General features: G+C 40.3%; 1 protein-coding gene across 1 annotated transcript in view; it reads left to right on the top strand.

Annotated features, from left to right (window-relative positions):
• ryr3 (ryanodine receptor 3) overlaps positions 1–19,950 on the top strand; it is a 128,455-nt gene that overhangs the window by 40,697 nt on the left and 67,808 nt on the right. The window contains exons 13-33 of the mRNA XM_078275395.1: positions 1,332–1,453; positions 1,588–1,768; positions 2,618–2,753; positions 4,766–4,861; positions 4,986–5,104; positions 6,625–6,758; positions 7,102–7,343; positions 9,313–9,505; positions 10,024–10,240; positions 10,968–11,072; positions 13,145–13,248; positions 13,688–13,771; positions 14,408–14,567; positions 14,761–14,905; positions 15,607–15,812; positions 16,267–16,441; positions 17,424–17,632; positions 17,908–18,071; positions 18,290–18,338; positions 18,447–18,607; positions 19,518–19,680. Of these exons, the coding sequence (XP_078131521.1) occupies positions 1,332–1,453; positions 1,588–1,768; positions 2,618–2,753; positions 4,766–4,861; positions 4,986–5,104; positions 6,625–6,758; positions 7,102–7,343; positions 9,313–9,505; positions 10,024–10,240; positions 10,968–11,072; positions 13,145–13,248; positions 13,688–13,771; positions 14,408–14,567; positions 14,761–14,905; positions 15,607–15,812; positions 16,267–16,441; positions 17,424–17,632; positions 17,908–18,071; positions 18,290–18,338; positions 18,447–18,607; positions 19,518–19,680 (3,165 nt within the window). The remainder of the gene's footprint in view (positions 1–1,331; positions 1,454–1,587; positions 1,769–2,617; positions 2,754–4,765; positions 4,862–4,985; positions 5,105–6,624; positions 6,759–7,101; positions 7,344–9,312; positions 9,506–10,023; positions 10,241–10,967; positions 11,073–13,144; positions 13,249–13,687; positions 13,772–14,407; positions 14,568–14,760; positions 14,906–15,606; positions 15,813–16,266; positions 16,442–17,423; positions 17,633–17,907; positions 18,072–18,289; positions 18,339–18,446; positions 18,608–19,517; positions 19,681–19,950) is intronic.

A 19,950-nucleotide genomic window follows, 5' to 3' on the forward strand; every position in this document is an offset into this window, starting at 1 on the left:
GCATTATGAGCAATGGTATTTCAAATGTTAGACGGTTAATAAAAAGATGTGTCGGTGTAGTTATTATGATGAAGGCAGGTTCTTGTAAAAATGATTGGACTACAGTTCTAGATTGTTAAATTGACTTGACTTTCAATGATGAAATGATCATATCAGAATGCCAGTTGACGTCAAGCTAAATTTTAAAATAATCTGACAGAACAATCCAACTTCCGCAAAAACATTGTTTATTAGTTTGTTTATTATTTAGATTTTGCATACATTTGCCATACTGTGATGTGTAGTATATTAATATTGGATATATTCTGGTTTCATTACAGCTCTGGTTTTTATTCCTGCAATTCACAATAAATTGTGGTATTTGGGAACATTGCAGGCTAGTCATACTTCAGAGGGGGAAATGGCCGTTGTATAATTATGAACCAATCATTGCACTGTTGCATAGTGATACAAATAACTATGTATTTGGTATCAGACATCTGTCTACCTATGTGTTTACGGTAAGATCCTGAATGCCTGCCATAGCTTGTCTCCAACACCTCGAAGCCCATGTGCACAGTAGCAAATCACAGCCAATCAAACCAGTGCGTTGGCTATTTAAACGCATGCCCCACCCTTTTACCCTGACACTCACCCATCTTGCACCCATAATGCAACCCATTAAAACGTGATAATTGGCCATGTGGAGGGTGACAGTTATTTATTTATTGGGGTGGGGGTTAGGGTGGCAAATGAGCATAGCTCATTGCAGGGCACGCCTCCAGGGACATCAGACGCCACCTCAAACTGGCGCCAGGCAGTCCCTGCAGCCTTGGCAGCATGCCAATCCACCTGACATGTTGGAGGTGATGGTCAGGCTACACTTAGAACTCCCCCCCCCCCCCCCCCCAAACACACACAAACACACACCTCCTCCCTCTTCTCGATTATGCTGTTTGATTACAGTGAGTCAGGTTTCACTGAGCCATAGTGGTGTAATAACACTAGCTGCAGGAGACTCCCTTGATACATTCATCCATACAGTAAAGGGCTTTTCTTAAAGCTTTGGGATCAATGGCTTATTGAGTGTCTGCTATAACTTTATAGTTCTATCTCAGTATTTTCAAAAAGCATTGTTGAGGTAAGGCTGTGATTGTGTATGTATGCATCTTTCATTAACTTGAATAACTGTTAAAACAACTATTTGCAACAAATAATAAATAATATGCAGATCCATTTTCAAAAGTCTGATTGGACTTATGTCTGGTTGTTTTAATGCCTTATACATCTGATGGTGTTGGCCCTCATGTAATGATGAAATGCATATTCTTTGTGTTTTTGTCCTTGTCTAGGCGTGCCTGCATTCTGAGGGCCACATGGACGATGGGCTTATCCTGCAGCGCTGTCAGCATGAGGAGTCTCGGGCTGCTCGCATCATCCGCAACACCACACTCCTCTTTGCCAACTTTATCAAGTAATGACAAGGAGTTATTCTCCTCTGTCTTTTCTGTCTCACAACATGACAAAACATCCACACAATGTTAATTCTTGCTGGGTCTATTTCAAGTTTTACAGCTTGAGTCTTGGCCTCTCCTGTCTTTCCCCCAGGGCTTTGGACAGCCTTGCGGAGGGTGAGTCCATGGCGGTAGCCGGTTACGTTGAAGAGGTGCTGCAGACATTGAACGACCTGATCGAGTACTTTAAACAGCCCGATTCAGAGCTGGAGCACGAGGAGAAACAGTGTCTTCTCCGTTCACTCATCAAACGTCAAGACCTCTTCAAAGAGGAGGTGAGAGTGGACAATGTGGAGATGTAGAGAGATGAGAAGGAAATGAGTGGAGAGACGGGGAATGATATGCATCATAGGTCCTTGGTCGGACCTGCTGTGGCCCAATGTTGAATCCCCAAAATCCTAAGCCCCAGTTGTGCCCTGAAAAATATTTTTTTATTACAATGAGACATTTCCCTGGCTAAATAAAAAATGAGTTAGGTTTCTCTAGTGTTTGTTTTGTGTATTTGTGGCTTCCTTGATGTGCAAGAAAATGTGTCCCTTGTTTAATGATATTATTTTTTAATCTTAGGGTCAGTGTAAGACCAGAGAGTTTAAGTAATCAAAATGAACTTGGAGCTAGTTGTGCAGCTCTAATCCCTTAATGGTTTCACACCGCCGTGTTATAACCGCCTACCTGCAAGAGCGTTTTCTAAAAAAAGGCAAAGCATTTTGAAAAGTGGTTCCTGGCGGTTACTGCCAGAAGTTCAGGATGGTGAACTCTGGGCGGCAGAGCAGATTCTGTGCACGTTCACATGAGCGCCAGCCGCTTCATTACCCCTACCACTGTGATCAAAACTTCTATCGCTCTGCAGCCTTTCCCTCATTGAAATGACTAAGGATTTACCGTGCAGCGGTGTGAAAGCTCCTTTAAAATGTTTGTCTCCTATATTGCCTTCATCCCGATGTGTTATTTGAGTTATTTCTTCATATATAGTCAATCATGTGACTTTAAATACTATTTTCAGTTAACCCTATTTAGTGAAGTTTAAGAAATGTATTTTACATATTGTTACAAAAAGGAATATACTGCCTGTGTAATGAGGTGAATCACAGATTATTCATGGTAATGATCCTGCTTTTTCTTAGGGCATGCTGGTCCTCCTGTCCATATGCATCGACCGGATGAACCTGTACAACAGTTCTGCCCATTTTGGAGAAGTTGCTGGGGAGGAGGCGGGCGCAGCATGGAAGGACATTCTCAACCTCCTCTATGAACTCTTGGGTAAGCAGGCCTGAGTGATGAATCACATGAAATATCCACATCTTCTGTCAACTGTTGACCCTGGGTAGAAACGCTGTATTAATCTTCCACAGTGTCTTCACCGAATCCTCCTCCTCTCCTTCTTCTTCTTCTTCTCCTCTTTCCTTCCTTTTTCCTCCATAAACTCCCTCCACCCTACTCCTGTTGTCCTCTATGCCACATCTGGAGTTCACAGCTGGTGACATTTTTTACGTGACATCCATTTGTAACTATTTGTGACAAGGGAGTGGAGAGAGATGCAAAGACAGAATGCTTCTTGGATTCTTCTTTGATAATCTGCTCTGCCTTCCATTTAGGTCACATCGTTCTCTGAGATCAGTGTCAGCACATTATGAAGCATTGAGCTGCATATTTGAAGAAATAATAGCGTCATTAACAAAAAGCCAGCCATCACAGGTTCTGGCATTATGCTGTCCTCTCGGGGCCTGTGTCGAGTCATGAATGCTAAAGCTCTGACCCTGAAAATGTTTTTTATTTTTAAGTTTTTCTTGGGTTTGTTTGTTTTGCTGTCATAGTACCTTTCCCATCAACGGCTTCCCCTCGGCTCACCTTGACTGCCCTTATATTATTCACCTCCCCAGCATGTACTCCCACATGCACACACATTAAACACACAAATACACTCTTCTGAGTACGCGCCAGTCTTGCCCACAGAGAGGTCACCCCCAAGGATGTGAAGGCGGTCTGGCAAAGAGGGTTTTGCATGATGAATTGTGCATGTCCTGACCTCCACTCCTTCCCATAGTAACTCTGCCAGTCTTATATTATTATAAAGGAGCACACCTAGTTAGTTATCTGCCAAGGTGGTCAACTTATCTGTTTATTGATGAGGACGTGGACATCAAATTCCTCCATGGTGTTAAATCATCATTAGGGTTGTTTCTCCAGTAGTACCTTGTACTGTAGTTGACAAGGTACTTACCTCTTTGACATATCATTGTGCATTATAAAGGTTTGTATGAATTGTACACCTGTACATTTATCCACTGGAGGTCAGTTAAAACAAGATTTTCTGGTGTAAAGTTATTAGAATGCAGTATTATACATCGTGTACAGTAGGTATGCATAATGAATTACAGATATGGGCTTTTAATCCCATAGTGAAAGATTTTAGGAGGCTCTTCAGATAAAATAATCAATTTATTCCGTGTGCAAAGTGTCAAAAAGACATGGGTCTGTTGATGCTGGATTCAACGCACAAACCCTTTTTTTTCTTTCTTTTTTGTTTTTTTTACGATTGTTTCTTTTCATTGAAATTGAAATGGTGTAAGTATTATTATTACTAAAAGCTTAGTCTGTCCTACTTAATTGGTGGCAATTAGTGGTGGCTTTCTATATCACTTATTATAGTGTATGCTAATGTAACCGTTCTTTGAAGTCTGTAGTCTGTGTAGCCTCAGGTTCTCCTCTCTGTCTCTGACTTTATTTTACATTCACATAACTCAGAGTGAACATCGTTGCCCCTTGGCTCTATCCATGTGTTCATATTGAACGATAGCTTTCCCGAAAAGACACAATTAAAAGAGATTAGACACCCATCCGTATTCCTTGGGCACAAAGTACTGTAAAATTGTTTCATGGCCATTATCAGTCTAGTGTCCCTAAATCCTAATGGTGAAAAATGAGACAGTAAAGTAATAAGGAGACTTGTTAATGTCACCACGGTGGCAGAGAGAGGGCACAAGGGACTACACCTCAACTTTTTATAGAACATAGAGCGCCTGACTTCACAGTGGTTTCAAAATCCGTCCCATGTATTTTGGTCAGGTGTGTCAGATTGATTGAATTTGAATATCTACCTCTGGACCGAGGATGTTCACAGATAAATGGTGAACTTCTTTTCATTATAAGTCATTCCGTCTGTAACATCCACTTAGCTACAAGTCAGCTGCTTGGATCTATTTGGTTCATGTCTTTAGTAAACCTTGTTTGTATTTTAATTAAACCTTGTGGAAACTTTATCTTTTGTTCAGCCGCACTGATTCGTGGGAACAGAAACAACTGCACCCAGTTTTCCCGCAAATTGGACTGGTTGGTCAGCAAACTGGAGAGACTGGAATCTTCATCAGGTATTATGGGAAATGCCAAACCCTTATAGCATTTCACAGAAAAGTTCCTCTACTGATCCTAAGATGTGGTCTATTTAATATACATTTGCTCTGATAATGACAAATATTTTGTCTGACCTCTCAGGGATCCTGGAAGTCCTCCACTGTATCTTGGTAGAAAGTCCGGAGGCTCTAAACATCATTCAGAGAGGTCACATTAAATCCATCATCTCTCTGCTCTACAAGCATGGACGCAACCACAAGGTGGGCAATAATATGACAGCAGTTGCCTCCTGGTTTGAACCCATATACTGTAACTCCATGTATAACTAAGTATAATAACTAACCCAGTGTGATACTGTCAATAATAACAAAACAAAAAATATAGCCGTGCTAGCAGCCAATGAGACTGTGTGACGCTCATAACACAGCAGAAAAACAAATCTTTTGAATGGATTAAAATATGGAGACACAACTTTGACCACAATTTTGTGTGTTTTCAAACTTGCGTGAGCTTTCGTTAGTCACAGCTGTGCTTTGAGCTGGATGCTAATGTTGGCATTTTAACATGCATTTTAAAGTGCTCATATTATGCTTTTTCCCCTTTCCTGTATCATGTTATATATATTTTTTGTGCATGTAATAGGTTTACAAAGTGAAAAAGCCCAAAGTCCACCCCAAAGGCACTTACCATCTCCAACAGAAAACACTGTTGACAAACTGCTCCAAACAGCTCTGTTGTAGTCCAGCCTTTACTTCCGTGACGAACGTGCGTCACTTTGTAACACACGTTATAATGCTCACCTAGCTGCTAGCGTGGCACGCCCTCATACTCTGCTTCTGACTGGCTAGTAGTCCTTACGTAGCTACTGCACATGTACGACTCCCAACAAAGATGGAATAGAAGTGAGATCCCTCACTCGGTAGCTAAAACAGAGAGCTCAACACACAGGGTGAAAAGAGGAGCTGCAGCAATGTGCAGTACAACAAAAATATGGTGTTCTTTGAAAATGAAGCCATGTAAACCTATTCTGATATAACCTCTAAATACAATTATGAACCTGAAAATGAGCATAATATGAGCACTTTAACAACAGGATGATGATATGCTAAGGCTAGCATGTTAAACTAACAAAAAAAAAAATGATTGATGATTTTTGAGTACTTTCAAGTGTACTCTTAGTGGACAAAACCAAATTTGACTCCAAAAGCCATAGTAGTGGGCATAACCTTTATCTCAGCCTCTAAATCCTTTCTTCTCCCTCTGCAATGGGTGACAACAGCAAAGCTAAACCCAGTACACAGACATATCAGTTTATTAAACCTCAATCACTTTTGAACAAAAGTCAAGCTAACAAGTTAGAACTAGAAAAATGTATTTCAATCTTTGTCATGAGGACTGATGTCTAACAACATTCTTGTGTTTGTTGACATTCCTACCATGTGTTTTACATGCTGTGTTCAAATGTCACAGCAACTTAATATTTACCCTGTAAATTGTACCAGGCATGAAAGGGCATCCTTGTAAACAACAGCTGCCATTTCATGAGTGGCAGGTGGAAGCCTATGGCCATGTTGACTTGATGGCCCTTTATAGAGTGTACATATGCCACAAGCATTACAGCTTGCAGAGAATCTGAGTGAACAACTGATAATTTAACTGAAAAGCAAGGTGTGGAATCTCATCTTAGTAAGGTGAGAAGTTGTGCAACACTTAAAAAACAAAGGGGAGCAATAAAAAATGGCTGACATTAAGTGTAATCTCCACTTTTCCTCTCTTGTAGATTCTGGATGTCCTGTGTTCTCTCTGTGTTTGCAACGGGGTGGCAGTGAGAACCAATCAGAATCTGATCTGTGACAACCTGCTTCCAAAGAGGGACCTGCTGCTTCAGACTCGACTGGTCAATGATGTTCAGAGGTTAAAAAAAGAGAAAAAGCCTCTTAATAATTGTATTCATCAACTTGTGAATAATTTATGTGAATGAGTGTTTATGGACTCAAACTTTCACTTTAAGTGAGTCATCATCATAACTGGCTAAAATGTAATATAGATGTTTGTGCCTTATTGTGTCAAGATATTCTCCCAGCAGCCAGGTGATGTTTTGAATGGGTTGATGGGAGGACATTTTGTGGAAATGTGGCTTTTGGGTTTCAACAGAATGTACTACAGTGATTTTTATTCTGTGATTTAACTACTTTTTGATTATTAAACACGCTTTGCATCATACTGTATAAGCTTCTTCCTCTCTTATCACCTCCAGTATGAGGCCGAACATCTTCTTGGGCGTGGCTGAAGGTTCAGCGCAGTATAAGAAGTGGTATTTTGAGGTGGTGACCGACCAAGTGGACCACTTTGTAACCGGAGAGCCGACCCACCTGAGGGTGGGCTGGGCCAACACTAAAGGCTATGCTCCGTACCCCGGTGGAGGAGAGGGATGGGGTGGCAACGGTGTCGGGGATGACCTCTACTCTTACAGCTTTGATGGACTTCATCTCTGGTCAGGTAGGCATCTTATATAAGACCAGCACCACTGGATCCCAGTGCATTTACTTATAGGCCTTACACACATATTTTTCAAATCCGCTTCTTGCTATAAGTGACGAGGTCCTACGTGAATACACTATTTTCTGCCAAATTTAGAATTGTTCTGATGAAGCAGATCAGCTGAGATTGTGTTAAACTCTTCAGAAATAATGTTTTTTTTGTGTTTGTTTTTTAAATGTTAAAAGAAGATTTAAAATCAACTTTTTATATAAACAAGTAAAGCAGCTATGTTTTAAATTATATTATTACTTTTGACTTGGATCTGTTTTGTCTGTTTGATATAATATAAACTGGTAAACATCTTTCTCTGCTAATTTGTGTGAAGTAATTCCAAGGCAGCATGGTGTACAATACAAAAAGTCTTGTGGATTTGGAAGGACTTTGCCTCGAGAGAACTTACTGTCAATAATGCAGAAGCCTGCTGTCGCCTCTCTACCTCTCTGAAGGTTACCCTTTTCATTTTTTCATTCAGGACAAAGTCAGAGCACTGACAGTGATATAAAATTCCACCATAAAACCTGCACCTTAGTAGCCTGGCTCCGCCCTCCCACGTACTTCCGTTAAATTTTCATTTTCCTTCAGTACTACGTCTGGGTTTGCGGTATATTCTTTCTTTACCGGTCCAATCAGCAAACAGAGGGACTGGCTGAGAACGATGATGTGAGGTTCGGTAACCTTCGGTGAGTTCCGTTAAAGAATTTCTAGTAAGGGAGGAAGTTCCACTCTCTCAATACACGTGCTAGAAAGAGGTTTGCTAATGTTTTAAAGACCACGCTGAAATATTCACTCTGACATTCTGGTTCTGCTTCGGATGCCGTCAAGCGGGAGGTCTGGTCGTAATTAGTCCTTCACTGACCAATCAGCATTCATTAGCAGAATGCTAGCATGTTAAGTACTCGTTCATTTAACTTTCAACCTATAATCCATGTTGAACTTGCAAAAACTACTAAATCTGAGATTTCTCAACGACAATCAGGCGAAAGAGACACATTTAGCCGTCTAGCTCCATAGAGTCCCATTGATTTTGCACTGGACCGCGATCTTCCCAGTGGAACTCTGGTGAAACTGCAGCCAAATTTGGTATAATGGGGCTGAATAGGGAGTGAAAAGGCTTTCCGTAGATGGGCTTTGGTTCCGTAATGGTGGCGGAGAAAGATGCAAGCGAAGCCATTCGGTCCATTGTGGCAACTCTGCCGAATATCCAGACGTTAAATCCCAAGCAAGAACAATCTTTGCTGAGTTTTGTTGGTGGCCATGATGTTGAAGTTTGATTTTCCAGCTCGCTCCGTTAGTGGTGAAGGAGTTGGCTAAGGCGAACACTAGCGATGCTAAGCCGACTTCACGACCAAACGTTAGCGATTGGTTATGGCAGATCCAGAGTGGCTCTGGGCAGATCCAATAGTTTTAAACTTCAACAGAGTACCCGCCTTCATGGAAGTTAACACTTGTCAATGGAGCGTGGCCAGACTCTCTGTACAAATGAAATGTACGAGAGTCTGGTAGGACCAGGCTACCACCTTAGACCTCCCTAATGAATTTAATACACATACATCTTCAAGTTGCAAACACACTGCAAAAGTGAAGGCTAGCTAATTGCAGATATGCAGGTATGACTCGTCAGTAGTTTGAATTTGTATAGCTAACTGTCGACTTGATGCTTAGAGACTATAAGTCCTTGAATGCCCCCTCTTCTCTGCTCTCATCCTAAAACCATAACACCTATTTCACCTCTCTTCCCTTCCAAATCTACCCATCACCTCCTCTCATCCATTTTATGTCATCCCTTAAAAAGCACTCATCACACATCTCTCCACCTCTCTGCTCCCCTCTCTTCTGCTCGCCCATCATTCTGACCTACATTCGCAATGACTTTGTTGCTGTAACAGCCATCCATCCTCCCTCTCTGTCTCCACCCGATGTTGTCTAGGCCGAGTCCCAAGGGCCGTGGCCTCCATTAACCAGCACCTGCTGAACTCAGACGATGTGGTCAGCTGCTGTCTAGATTTGGGCGCTCCCAGTATGTCCTTCAGGATCAACGGGCAGCCTGTCCAGGGCATGTTCGAGGACTTCAACACCGACGGCTTATTCTTCCCCGTCGTCAGCTTCTCTGCCGGTGTCAAGTGAGGCTCCACATTTATAATTGGGAAATGAAACAACGATGCAATCCCAATAGAATGGCTTGTTTTTATTCTTTGCAATGCTGTTTTTATAATTGAGATGCAATTACAGTACAGCTTGTCAGCCTATGACCACTTTAAATATAAGTTAATGATGTAGTTTTAAATGTAAAATTTCCTTAATTGGCCTCCTGTCTGGTCAGCAACAATGAACCATACAAAGAAAACTGATGTCTTTCCTTAAAAGCCACAATCTTCCTAAAACTTTAATTATATTGACACTAGGTACAAAATGCATTTGTGGCAGAAAGATTTATGAGAAGATGGTTAAATTACAGCCCTGGTATTAAGTAATGCCAGAGATGTGGAGTGCTGTTTACTGAATTGTAATTCAGTAGAAAATTGTAGGTTTTCGAAATTCATTGAAAGTAAAAAGAAACTCTTAAAATACCTATGGTGAAGTTTAGAGTCAGAATATTATTATGTAACATCCTTCAATTTTATATATCTTCTCATTTAAGGGCCCGTTTCCTGTTGGGTGGACGCCACGGAGATTTTAAGTTCCTGCCACCCGCTGGTTACTCTCCATGCTACGAGGCGCTGTTGCCCAAAGAGAAGATGCATGTAGAGCCTGTGAAGGAGTACAAGAGGGACCATGAGGGGGTCCGTGACCTGCTGGGAACCACCAAGTTCCTCTCTCAGGCCTCCTTCATCCCCACTCCTGTTGACACCAGCCAGGTGAGGATATCACCATTAAGGGAAATATTACTTTTACTACTGTCAGTAAATTCAAGATACAGCAAAATGATTAATTAATATTATGTATGTGTATTTTAAAAATGAGAAGTAATAAAATAAACTAGAGATTATTTTAGGTATGAAGGCTTGCTCTATTCACTTGTACACTACATTTTCAAAATACTGTAACATCTATTTTGGTTACATTTTTGTGACTATGACAGCACATTGATTTGTGGTTATTATTTAGGTCACAGAGATAACATTCTTACTTGTTACTGAAATACTTTCAGTGTTGAAATTTTGAAGAAAATCCACTTCCTGAATTGAGCTTGAACTCAAAAACAGTTGAAATATTTACCAACTGCAGCCAACATTGCTGATTATTTCCACGCTATTGGTGGTCTGCTGTTCCTTTTTGTACGAGGATTGTTTGAAAATAAAATAAATCGTATGCGTTTTTGAAGCCTTGGGGGGTTTCAGGAATCTCTCCAATGAGATTAATTCAGTTTGTGTTACACACCAGTTATATATTATTCAGTTCTACAGTAGCCCTAAAGCACAAATGCAGACCTAATACCTTGGTGTAACAAAGCCAAAATAAAGGGAAAGTTGCTACAATCCACAGAATTCTAATACTTGTAAAGTCAGGAGGAATTTATTTGTTGGCCAATTGGCATCTTTTTATCACCCAACTGTACCATCTGTTCGCCTTCTCTCTCTGCAGATTGTTCTTCCCCCTCACCTGGACAACGTCCGGGACAAGCTGGCAGAAAACATCCACGAACTGTGGGGGATGAACAAGATTGAACTGGGCTGGACCTATGGCAAGGTAAAGCTGCTATCCATCATCATTCAACACACAAAAACACCCTGGGTATATTTGGAAAAGGGTGGCTGACAAAGGTCAAATGAGCCCTCTCCAGTAAAATGCATGTTAATGGCTCATTAACTCTAATATCTATGTCCTTTTGAAGTACATGGCAGCAGTTTGGGGTTGACTGCTGCTTCGGTTTACTGATATTGGCCTGTTAGTAAACAGCTACAGAATAAAATAGAAGAAAATATTAAATCCTTACTAAAAGTAAACAGAATGAACGATATGTTCTCAAGTATTCAGAGCTAAGAGTTTAGTTTTGCTGACAATTAAAAACATAAAATCGTTGGGGAATTTACATGCCTTCAGGGCAGGTGAAGAATGAAAGGGAAAAAAGCGTATGTAAAGAAATTCCTTTGCCTGTAGCTGTCTTTTCACGGCAAACGCGCGTGTGGAAAGCGGTCTCACAACAGCTGAAATGTTGTGTTGCGCACAAACGTAGTGTTTAAACTTTTGAAATAAGATTTTCCAGTTTGAGCTCTTGAGATCTACGGGACATATTTATTAGCTGCGTGTTATGTACACACTGTGTATTGTATTAAGAGGGTACCTCTAGTAACTGTTACACTGAAGAAGTTACATTGTAACAAACTCAAACACTTCAAGCATCTTCAAACTTTCGTAATTATTGCTTTTGTTCCTGGAAAAAGCCTGGTCCCAAATAGCTAGCTGTTAGCAAATGACACGTATACTCCAGCATGGCAGGTGTATTGCTCAGGACCCAAGGAAGCACATTTTTTGGGTTGAAGTTGTTGAGCGGTTCTCAAGAAAGCTACAAGCAGGAATACTGGAGGCCGAGCAATGAGCCCGTTCCGAACAGGCACGTTTTCAACGGGCACGGCACTAGTGTTTTAAAATAAAAGACAAAAATTAATCACTTTTACAAACAAAATATAAGAGACCTCTAGTATGGTCCTTTTTTACGGCTGGAATATCAATTTGAAGACACGAAAAATTACCATAAAGGGTATTGGTGACAGATCTACTTTGTATATTCTGGTTGGTTAGAAGTAATTATTTTATTAGGTCAGAAACTCTTAATTTTCAGTTGGATGTGCAGACATGTAGTTGTAGGAAGTGGTTAACAGCAGTGAGGCCTTTTATAACATTGAGATTTCAACCCTTCTTGCCTTCACAGTTAGTCTCTCTCTCTCCCATCATTAAACTGTCAGTCACTCTTCCTGCTCACTGCAGACGAAAGTCTGTTAGAAGTCTAAACGCACACGCTGCCTCTTTTGTACTGTAGTGGTTATCACAGAATCATTTCCCACTGAGGCCGTCGCCACAGTGGCCATTTAACAAACTTAATGAGTGTCTTACCTTCCGAGCGTGGCATCAACATTAATTAAGACTGGGAGAAAGCTCCACTAAGGGGGGAAACTTTGGTCTTACAGTTTATTAAGGACAACAGTTAGGTCCAAACAGCTGCTTGGTATTTAATTTGCTTTAAAAAACCTCTGAGTTCAAAGTGACATTGCACTGACTTCAAGACAGAAGCCTCTCTCTTTAGACAAGCAGCAGATACTTGGCAAGTAGGATAATAATAAAGTTGGATACGGCTTCATTGTTTTTGTATCAGAGTGCTTGGCCTTATTGTGTATTGCTTATACATTTTGCGCACCTCAGTTCTATTCAACCATGGAATAACACAAGATTATCAGAGAAAGAGTCACTGAGAGTCTGTGCGCAGCAGAACATTTCTCTTTCTGACTGGATCACAGACAGCTGAGGCTCTTGCCAGTGTGAGTTGTGTCTTTTCTGAGCTGATTAAGGCTTTTATCTGCTTTATTAAAAAACAAAACAAAAAACAAAAACCACCTGAGGCTAGAAGTAGTCTATGTGGAAAACAAACAAAAATGCATCCGCCAATGTCCACTGCAGACTGCTTGGCTGCAGTCCAGTTTTTTTTTTATTTTCTGAACACTGAGCCACGCTTAATCATATTTTCCTTTTGGGGTGTTTTCGCAGTTATGGATGGAAAAGTTTGTTATGAATTCCTCATGTGACAACAACTGCTTTCTCCTCAGGTTCGTGATGACAACAAGAGGCAGCACCCTTGCCTTGTGGATTTCAGCAAGCTGCCTGAAACTGAAAGGAACTACAACGTGCAGATGTCTAGCGAAACACTTAAGTAAGGCTGGGCAGATCGCTAAATAATCCAGTTACCTATTTATGGAAATGCTACTTGCTGAAATGCTGAACGTGAGCAGATTGAGGCTCAGATTAAAGCAGCGCTTGTAATGACTTGCATCTCCTGAGTGAATTCCAGTATTGATTTGTAAGAAATCTTGGGTCCAAAGCTTATTTGAGCCAACTACTGAGTCATCTCACTGTAAAAACATTTGCTCAATAAGCCATGTATCCACACAGACATATCCGGCTACTATTCACAATGTAATTATCGTTTGACTAAGATTTATCAATGGCTAATGAGCTGTGTTAAAAATGTAGCAGTTTCTCAATAGATTCTGCTGGTATAAGGTTGAAACAAAGTGTAATGGGTCTTGAGTATTGATATCAGTTATGGTCTTTATCTCTCTTTCTCCTTTAAATATCTCTTTTACCCTCAGGACCCTGTTGGCTCTTGGATGCCATGTTTCCCAGGTCTATGTTAACGCTGAGGACGATCTGAAGAAAATAAAACTTCCCAAAGAGTAAGTTGGCAGTTTGTTTTCTTATGACAACCCCTTGAATATCAAGAAACAAATAGGATGCATTTTTTTGTATGCTACATGATGTCAACCGGTTAAAGTCTAGATGTTATGGAATATCCCTGTAGCAATATGATTGTCAGATTTACTGATGTTGATAATAGTAGTACATTTTGGAAGAAAGAGTCATGAATACACTCATTCTATAATTGTGGATTGAGTTTATTTATGGTAACAAAGGCATCATTGCTTACTTTGATTGTAGTATTCCCAATCTGAAAGACACCATTAATTAAATTTAAATTCCACGTACTTTTTAGAGCTTTTTGTTTATCTCATTAGGGGGGTCCTTTTGAAAACGGTAACAAATCGTTTTGTTACTATTGTCAAGAAACACGTGTCTGAAACACATACACAGATACTGTAGCATTTTTGTTATTTACTTTGTAATGGTTGTATTTATTTAGAAAGTTATTTTGATATGGTATTCCCTTGCCTTTTGTTCAAGCTGTAATGTCTGATTGTTGTACGCTGGTTTTGTTACTAGATTGTAAAAAGGTTGTTTGAGTGTTTTGGGAAACGGGAACATGGTTTTCATGAAATGCTAAAGTGTTTACTTTTGTAATGTTTCTTTTGCAGCTACATGATGTCTAATGGTTATAAGCCTGCGCCACTGGACCTCTCTGACGTGAAACTGACTGCAGGTCAGGAGGTTCTAGTTGATAAACTGGCCGAGAATGCACACAACGTGTGGGCCAAAGACAGAATTAAACAAGGATGGACCTATGGCATCCAGCAGGTAAAAGTCATTATTCCTTTCATTTAAAAATGTATAACTAGTATGGTCTTTAAATTAGAGTATAGTTATTAATACATTTGTTATTTTATTGGAGATTTTTGCTGAAACAGTATATGCTTGTCTTTATCCTACTTGCATGTTTCCTCTTTTGTATAAGCATGTTTTAGCATGTTTTTTCTCCTTTTCGTGTCAGGATTTGAAGAGCAGGCGTAATCCTCGCCTGGTGCCATACGCTTTACTGGACGAGCGCACAAAGAAATCAAACAGAGACAGTCTGAGAGAGGCCATCAGGACCATGGTTGGATATGGATATGACATCGACCCCCCAGACCAGGAGGGTAAGAACATGTTACTACTGACACAGTTGATGCCACACAAATCCCTTATAAATCCTGGTTTAATGTTTTTGGCCAAGTTAAAATTTCCCAGGGCCAGCTACAATTTAGGCTGACTGACTGTTGTAGGGTCAATGAAACCTGTATACAATAATTTCACTAGTTTAGAATACACAGTATAATCATGTGCAAGCACGGCTGTATTCTAGTTAACATTTTAGAAGTGGGGATTTGCAGAAAAAGTCCAATCCTATATACATGGAACAGGAATATAGTATTCACAATGGGATATTTTGACTAATTATATTTTTTTTTACCAGTATTACAAAGATATTTTGACCTAAATTCACATGTGCAGCCATCAGCTATGGGCAGCTGTAGTACTACATGTTGTCAAGTTTCATTTGGCATTTTAACACTACAGTTTTCAAAATTGTTACTTGCCAGTTTGTTGAAATCTATTCAACATCAGGATTGACTTTGTTGGGATACTGTATGCACTAATTATTATAGTATTATACTAAGTGCACTACATATTTTCATATTTAGTGGTCTGGCCAATAACCTTGATCAGTTGAGCTCTAACTGTATACATTGATACAGATGCTAAAAATGCTGCCTAAAATTAGCTACATATCATTTGTGTCAGTCGTTATTTAACTAACCTATAAAGTCAAAGCATCCATTTTTTCCCTCATCCCAAGCCCCCCATATGATGGAAGATGAGAACGTTGAGAACATCCGCTTCTTCCGTGTGGAGCAGACATACGCAGTGAAAACAGGAAAGTGGTACTTTGAGTTTGAGGCCCTGAGTGGAGGCGATATGAGGGTTGGCTGGGCCAGACCAGGCTGCAGGCCCGATGTCGAACTGGGAACGGATGACCAGGCCTTCGTCTTCGATGGATACAGGGTAAACCAGCTCTGTTAGGACATATTGTACCATTTTACTTCAGCAGCAGCCATCATTCTTCCATCCTTGCTGTATTACGGCTGTACAAGTAATAGAAGGGAAGATGACTGGCCTGGCAACAAGTTATTTTAAATATTTTGAGTTTTAAAGGACACAATTACAATTGTGATTTACTTTGAAATTCTGTGGACGTTCAATACTGATCAGTGTATGAGATACATTTTAGATCTCAGTGGATGAAATAAATAGTTTAGTATAAAAATATACATTGTTAATGACCAATTTTTTGGTTCTTAATAGAAATTATCTCTGTTATAGAGCTGTCACGATATTACCATTGATTGATTCCACGATATTGTGGCACCTTGTACAGTAGCCTTTGATCATAGCCTTTCATTAGCAAGACCGTATAATACATGTTGCACAAACTTCAAGCTTTGTCTTTTTTCTTAAGGGTCGACGTATGCACGCAGGCAGCCGCTACTTTGGACAAACTTGGAAAAAGGGTGACGTGGTCGGTTGTATGATTAACATGGAGGACAAATCCATGATTTTCACCCTAAATGGAGAGCTCCTGATCACCAGCAAGGGCTCTGAGCTTTGCTTCACTGACTTTGAGACAGAGGACGGTGAGGGCTCCATAATCCAGTGACTTTATTGCCAATTCATTTATTTATTCTGTGTTTCATCCACAAGTTACCCAGAGGTAGGACTGGGATTGTCTTGACATTTTGCATGAGGCAAAACAAAAGAAACTGTACAAAATGCTAATGATTTTGCAATTTAATGAAGTCCATTGTGGCAATGGCCCATTACTCTGTAAATGAACCATGCTTTAGGAGAAGACAGAGAGAGTCACATTGGAATAAAATTAAGTGATTTAAATTATTGTTTTAGTTGATGGAGTAATGAATTCTGCTTTATAGACAGTGAACATACATGATACTGAGTTTTTCCAATGCGCAGTAAAGGTACACATTTGTAAAATAGTGTGTGCTAAATTTTAGTTTAATCATTTTTTATTAGTAAATTAAAAAAAATCCTTTTTGTGTGTCCCAAGATTATTTTTTTTGCCAGGGTTATAAAGTCACCAGACTAATTAAAGGGCCCATATTGTAAAAAGTGAGATTTTCATGTCTTTTTTATTATAAAGCAGGTCAAGGTACTATATAAATACTGTGAAAGTATCACTCAAACCACAGAGGAATGCACAGTCTTCAGAAACTGTGCCTTCAAACAAGCCATCAGGACTTCCGTATGGTTGTGATGTCACAATTATACTATATATAGGTAGAAAGTGTTTGACTAATGTGTTTTTTGAACATTAAAGCATTTAAATGTTTTCTAGTAGAAACCCAAACTACAAGTATGAACCTGAAAGTGAGCATGATATGGGACCTTTATTAAATGTATTTCTTGAGGGCAGAGAGACCGATTACATCGTTAGTGGTAGGAAAACATCTGAGTTAGTTTTTAATTAAATGTGCAAAGAAAGGGAAGGAACACTTCACATTGCAATAAGGGATGGCGTGACTGGATGATATATTTGCTGTTTAGAATAGACCAATATTGGCCTGGCAAACACACCAATGTCCCTTAACTCTCCTCCAGGTTTCATCCCTGTGTGCAGTCTGGGTGTGACTCAGATTGGACATATAAACCTGGGCAAGGACGCCAGCACTTTCAAGTACTACACCATGTGTGGTCTTCAGGAAGGGTTTGAGCCCTTCGGTGTCAACATGAACAGAGAGATCACCATGTGGTTCAGCAAGCGCCTTCCCACCTTTGTCAACATACCCCAAGACCACATGCATATCGAGGTGAAGAAGCTTTTTCATTATCATTATTGTGGCTGTTGGTATTGTCCCGTTATGTTTATGGCAACAAGGATTCTCATTCGGATAGTTTAGGTGGATACTGGTAACCTGCAGCTTTGGTAGCCAGTAACAACAAGTTTGGCCAGTTTGTAGCGTGCAGTATGCATACAAACATAGCTATGATGAACAGGGCTGCTATAGATGATGAACGTATTGATAATGTTGATCGATCTCCTTCTTTGGACTTTGATTCCCTCTCTCTGACTCTTACTCCTCAGGTGACGAGGATCGACGGAACGGTAGACAGCCCTCCCTGCCTCAAGGTCACCCACAAGACTTTTGGCACGCAGAACAGCAACAGTGACATGGTCTACTGTAGGCTGAGCATGCCTGTGGAGTTCTACTCGGCAGACAAGTTACTGGACGAATCATTGAAGCTCAGGTCAGACATCAGCGGTACACTGGAACAGCAGTGGAATTGTTTAACTGTTGCCTGTCTGACTAGTAGCAATGTCAGATTAATCGATTCAATCATTTAGTCTCAGTCTGAGCTTATTTGCTCTGCTTGGCAACTGCAATAAAAGTAAGAAAATGAAAGTGTTTTTTCCCAGATCACTTTGATGCTCTTAAAACATTATGTATGTATTTCTGTCTCTGCAGCCATCCTCCAAAAGAAGATGGAACTGTTGACTATGGAAGCATCACAACTGTAAATCAACCCAAATTTTCAAAGATAAAAATCTGAAAAATATTGTTATGGATGACTGCTCTCTGTTCCTTATGCGTAACGTATTGTGCTCTGTGTTTTTTATGGCAGTACTACCACTCAGTGAGAGTGTTTGCTGGACAGGACCCTGCGTCAGTGTGGGTGGGTTGGGTCACACCAGACTATCATTACTATAGCAAAAACTTCAGCCTCGCCAAGACACGAACAGTCACCGTCACCCTGGGAGACGAGAGGGGCCGGGTCCATGAAAGGCAAGCTCCCTACTTTTTCTATATATCTGGAGTTTATAGGATATTATGACAGAGATATGTAAAGTAGACAGGGAGAGTCAGCAGAGGTACTGGGTTCTCGGAAATCAGGGAGTATCTGGGAATAGCAAAAATAAAGGCAGAAGTATTTTGGAAATGAACTCCTGCGGTACCATGTAATTCCATAGACCATGTTCAATTAGCAAATTAATTTAAATGAACAATGGTAACATTTGAATACTGTTTCACAAGTTAGTTTTGGTTCATTTGGTCTTTGATGAGCAACGGTTGTTGAACGGTTGTCCTCAACTTTTTTTAGACTTACTTAAAAACAATCATTCTCTGAACACACTTTTAAATTACTCATACCATAAATGATTTGCAGTAAAAGCATCTACGAACAAATGTCAAGGACAACACAATAATGTCCATGACTTTTTTTCCCATTATGGTGCTTGATGCTAAGATAGCAAAGATGCAGGTGACCTGGCAGCATTATACTACAAAAACAAATCAACACAATATCTTTATCATCATCATCATCATCATCATCATCATCATTAAAATGGTTCCCAGTCAAGCCTATATAAATTAAAAACATTTTAACCAGTGTGGTAAACTAAGACTTCTAGATTACCCATAAGCCCATATTGGAATGGCACTGCATCTCATCCTTTTTTCATCCTCCTTCAGTATTCAGGGGAGTAAATGGGGAAGAGAGCGTCTGTGTGTAGCAGAATGAATATGAATGAGGCAAGAGTCACAAGTCAATACAGATTAATGAATGTGACGCGTAATGAAAATATATTGTGCACAAGGTAGTTGTTTTTCAATCGTCTTTGTTGTCCTGTGGTTGTTCGTGTTTGCATGGATTTATTCATGCCAAGTTCATGTTCTGCTGGTGTTGCTGCAGTGTCCAGAGGAGTAACTGCTACATGGTGTGTGGAGCGGACGCAGTCGGCCCGTCTTCCTCCAGCTGCTCCAACTCTGACCTGGAGATCGGCTGTCTAATCGACCTGGCCACTGGCCTGGTGTCTTTCACTGCCAACGGCAAGGAGCTGTCTGCAACATATCAGGTAAATAAGGATAATAGCCCAGTTAGTGGGTTGTGGAGCACTAACGCACAAGAACACTCTGCCTCATAAACTTATGAGTATGTGCAGTCATTATTTCTCTCTCTTGTGGTAAACATACAGTATTCTCCTCTGTATTCCTAAGAGTCGGCATATAGTTTTAGGAGAAAAGGAGTCAAGTGTTTGGGAGGATGGCACTAAGACAGGTTTGTATTGCCAGCACGCACTCAGAATACCTTCCCTTCTATTTTTCCTTCAGATAACAAACTAATT

Source organism: Sander vitreus, chromosome 18 (assembly GCF_031162955.1).
Source record: "Sander vitreus isolate 19-12246 chromosome 18, sanVit1, whole genome shotgun sequence".
Classification (NCBI taxonomy): domain Eukaryota; kingdom Metazoa; phylum Chordata; class Actinopteri; order Perciformes; family Percidae; genus Sander; species Sander vitreus.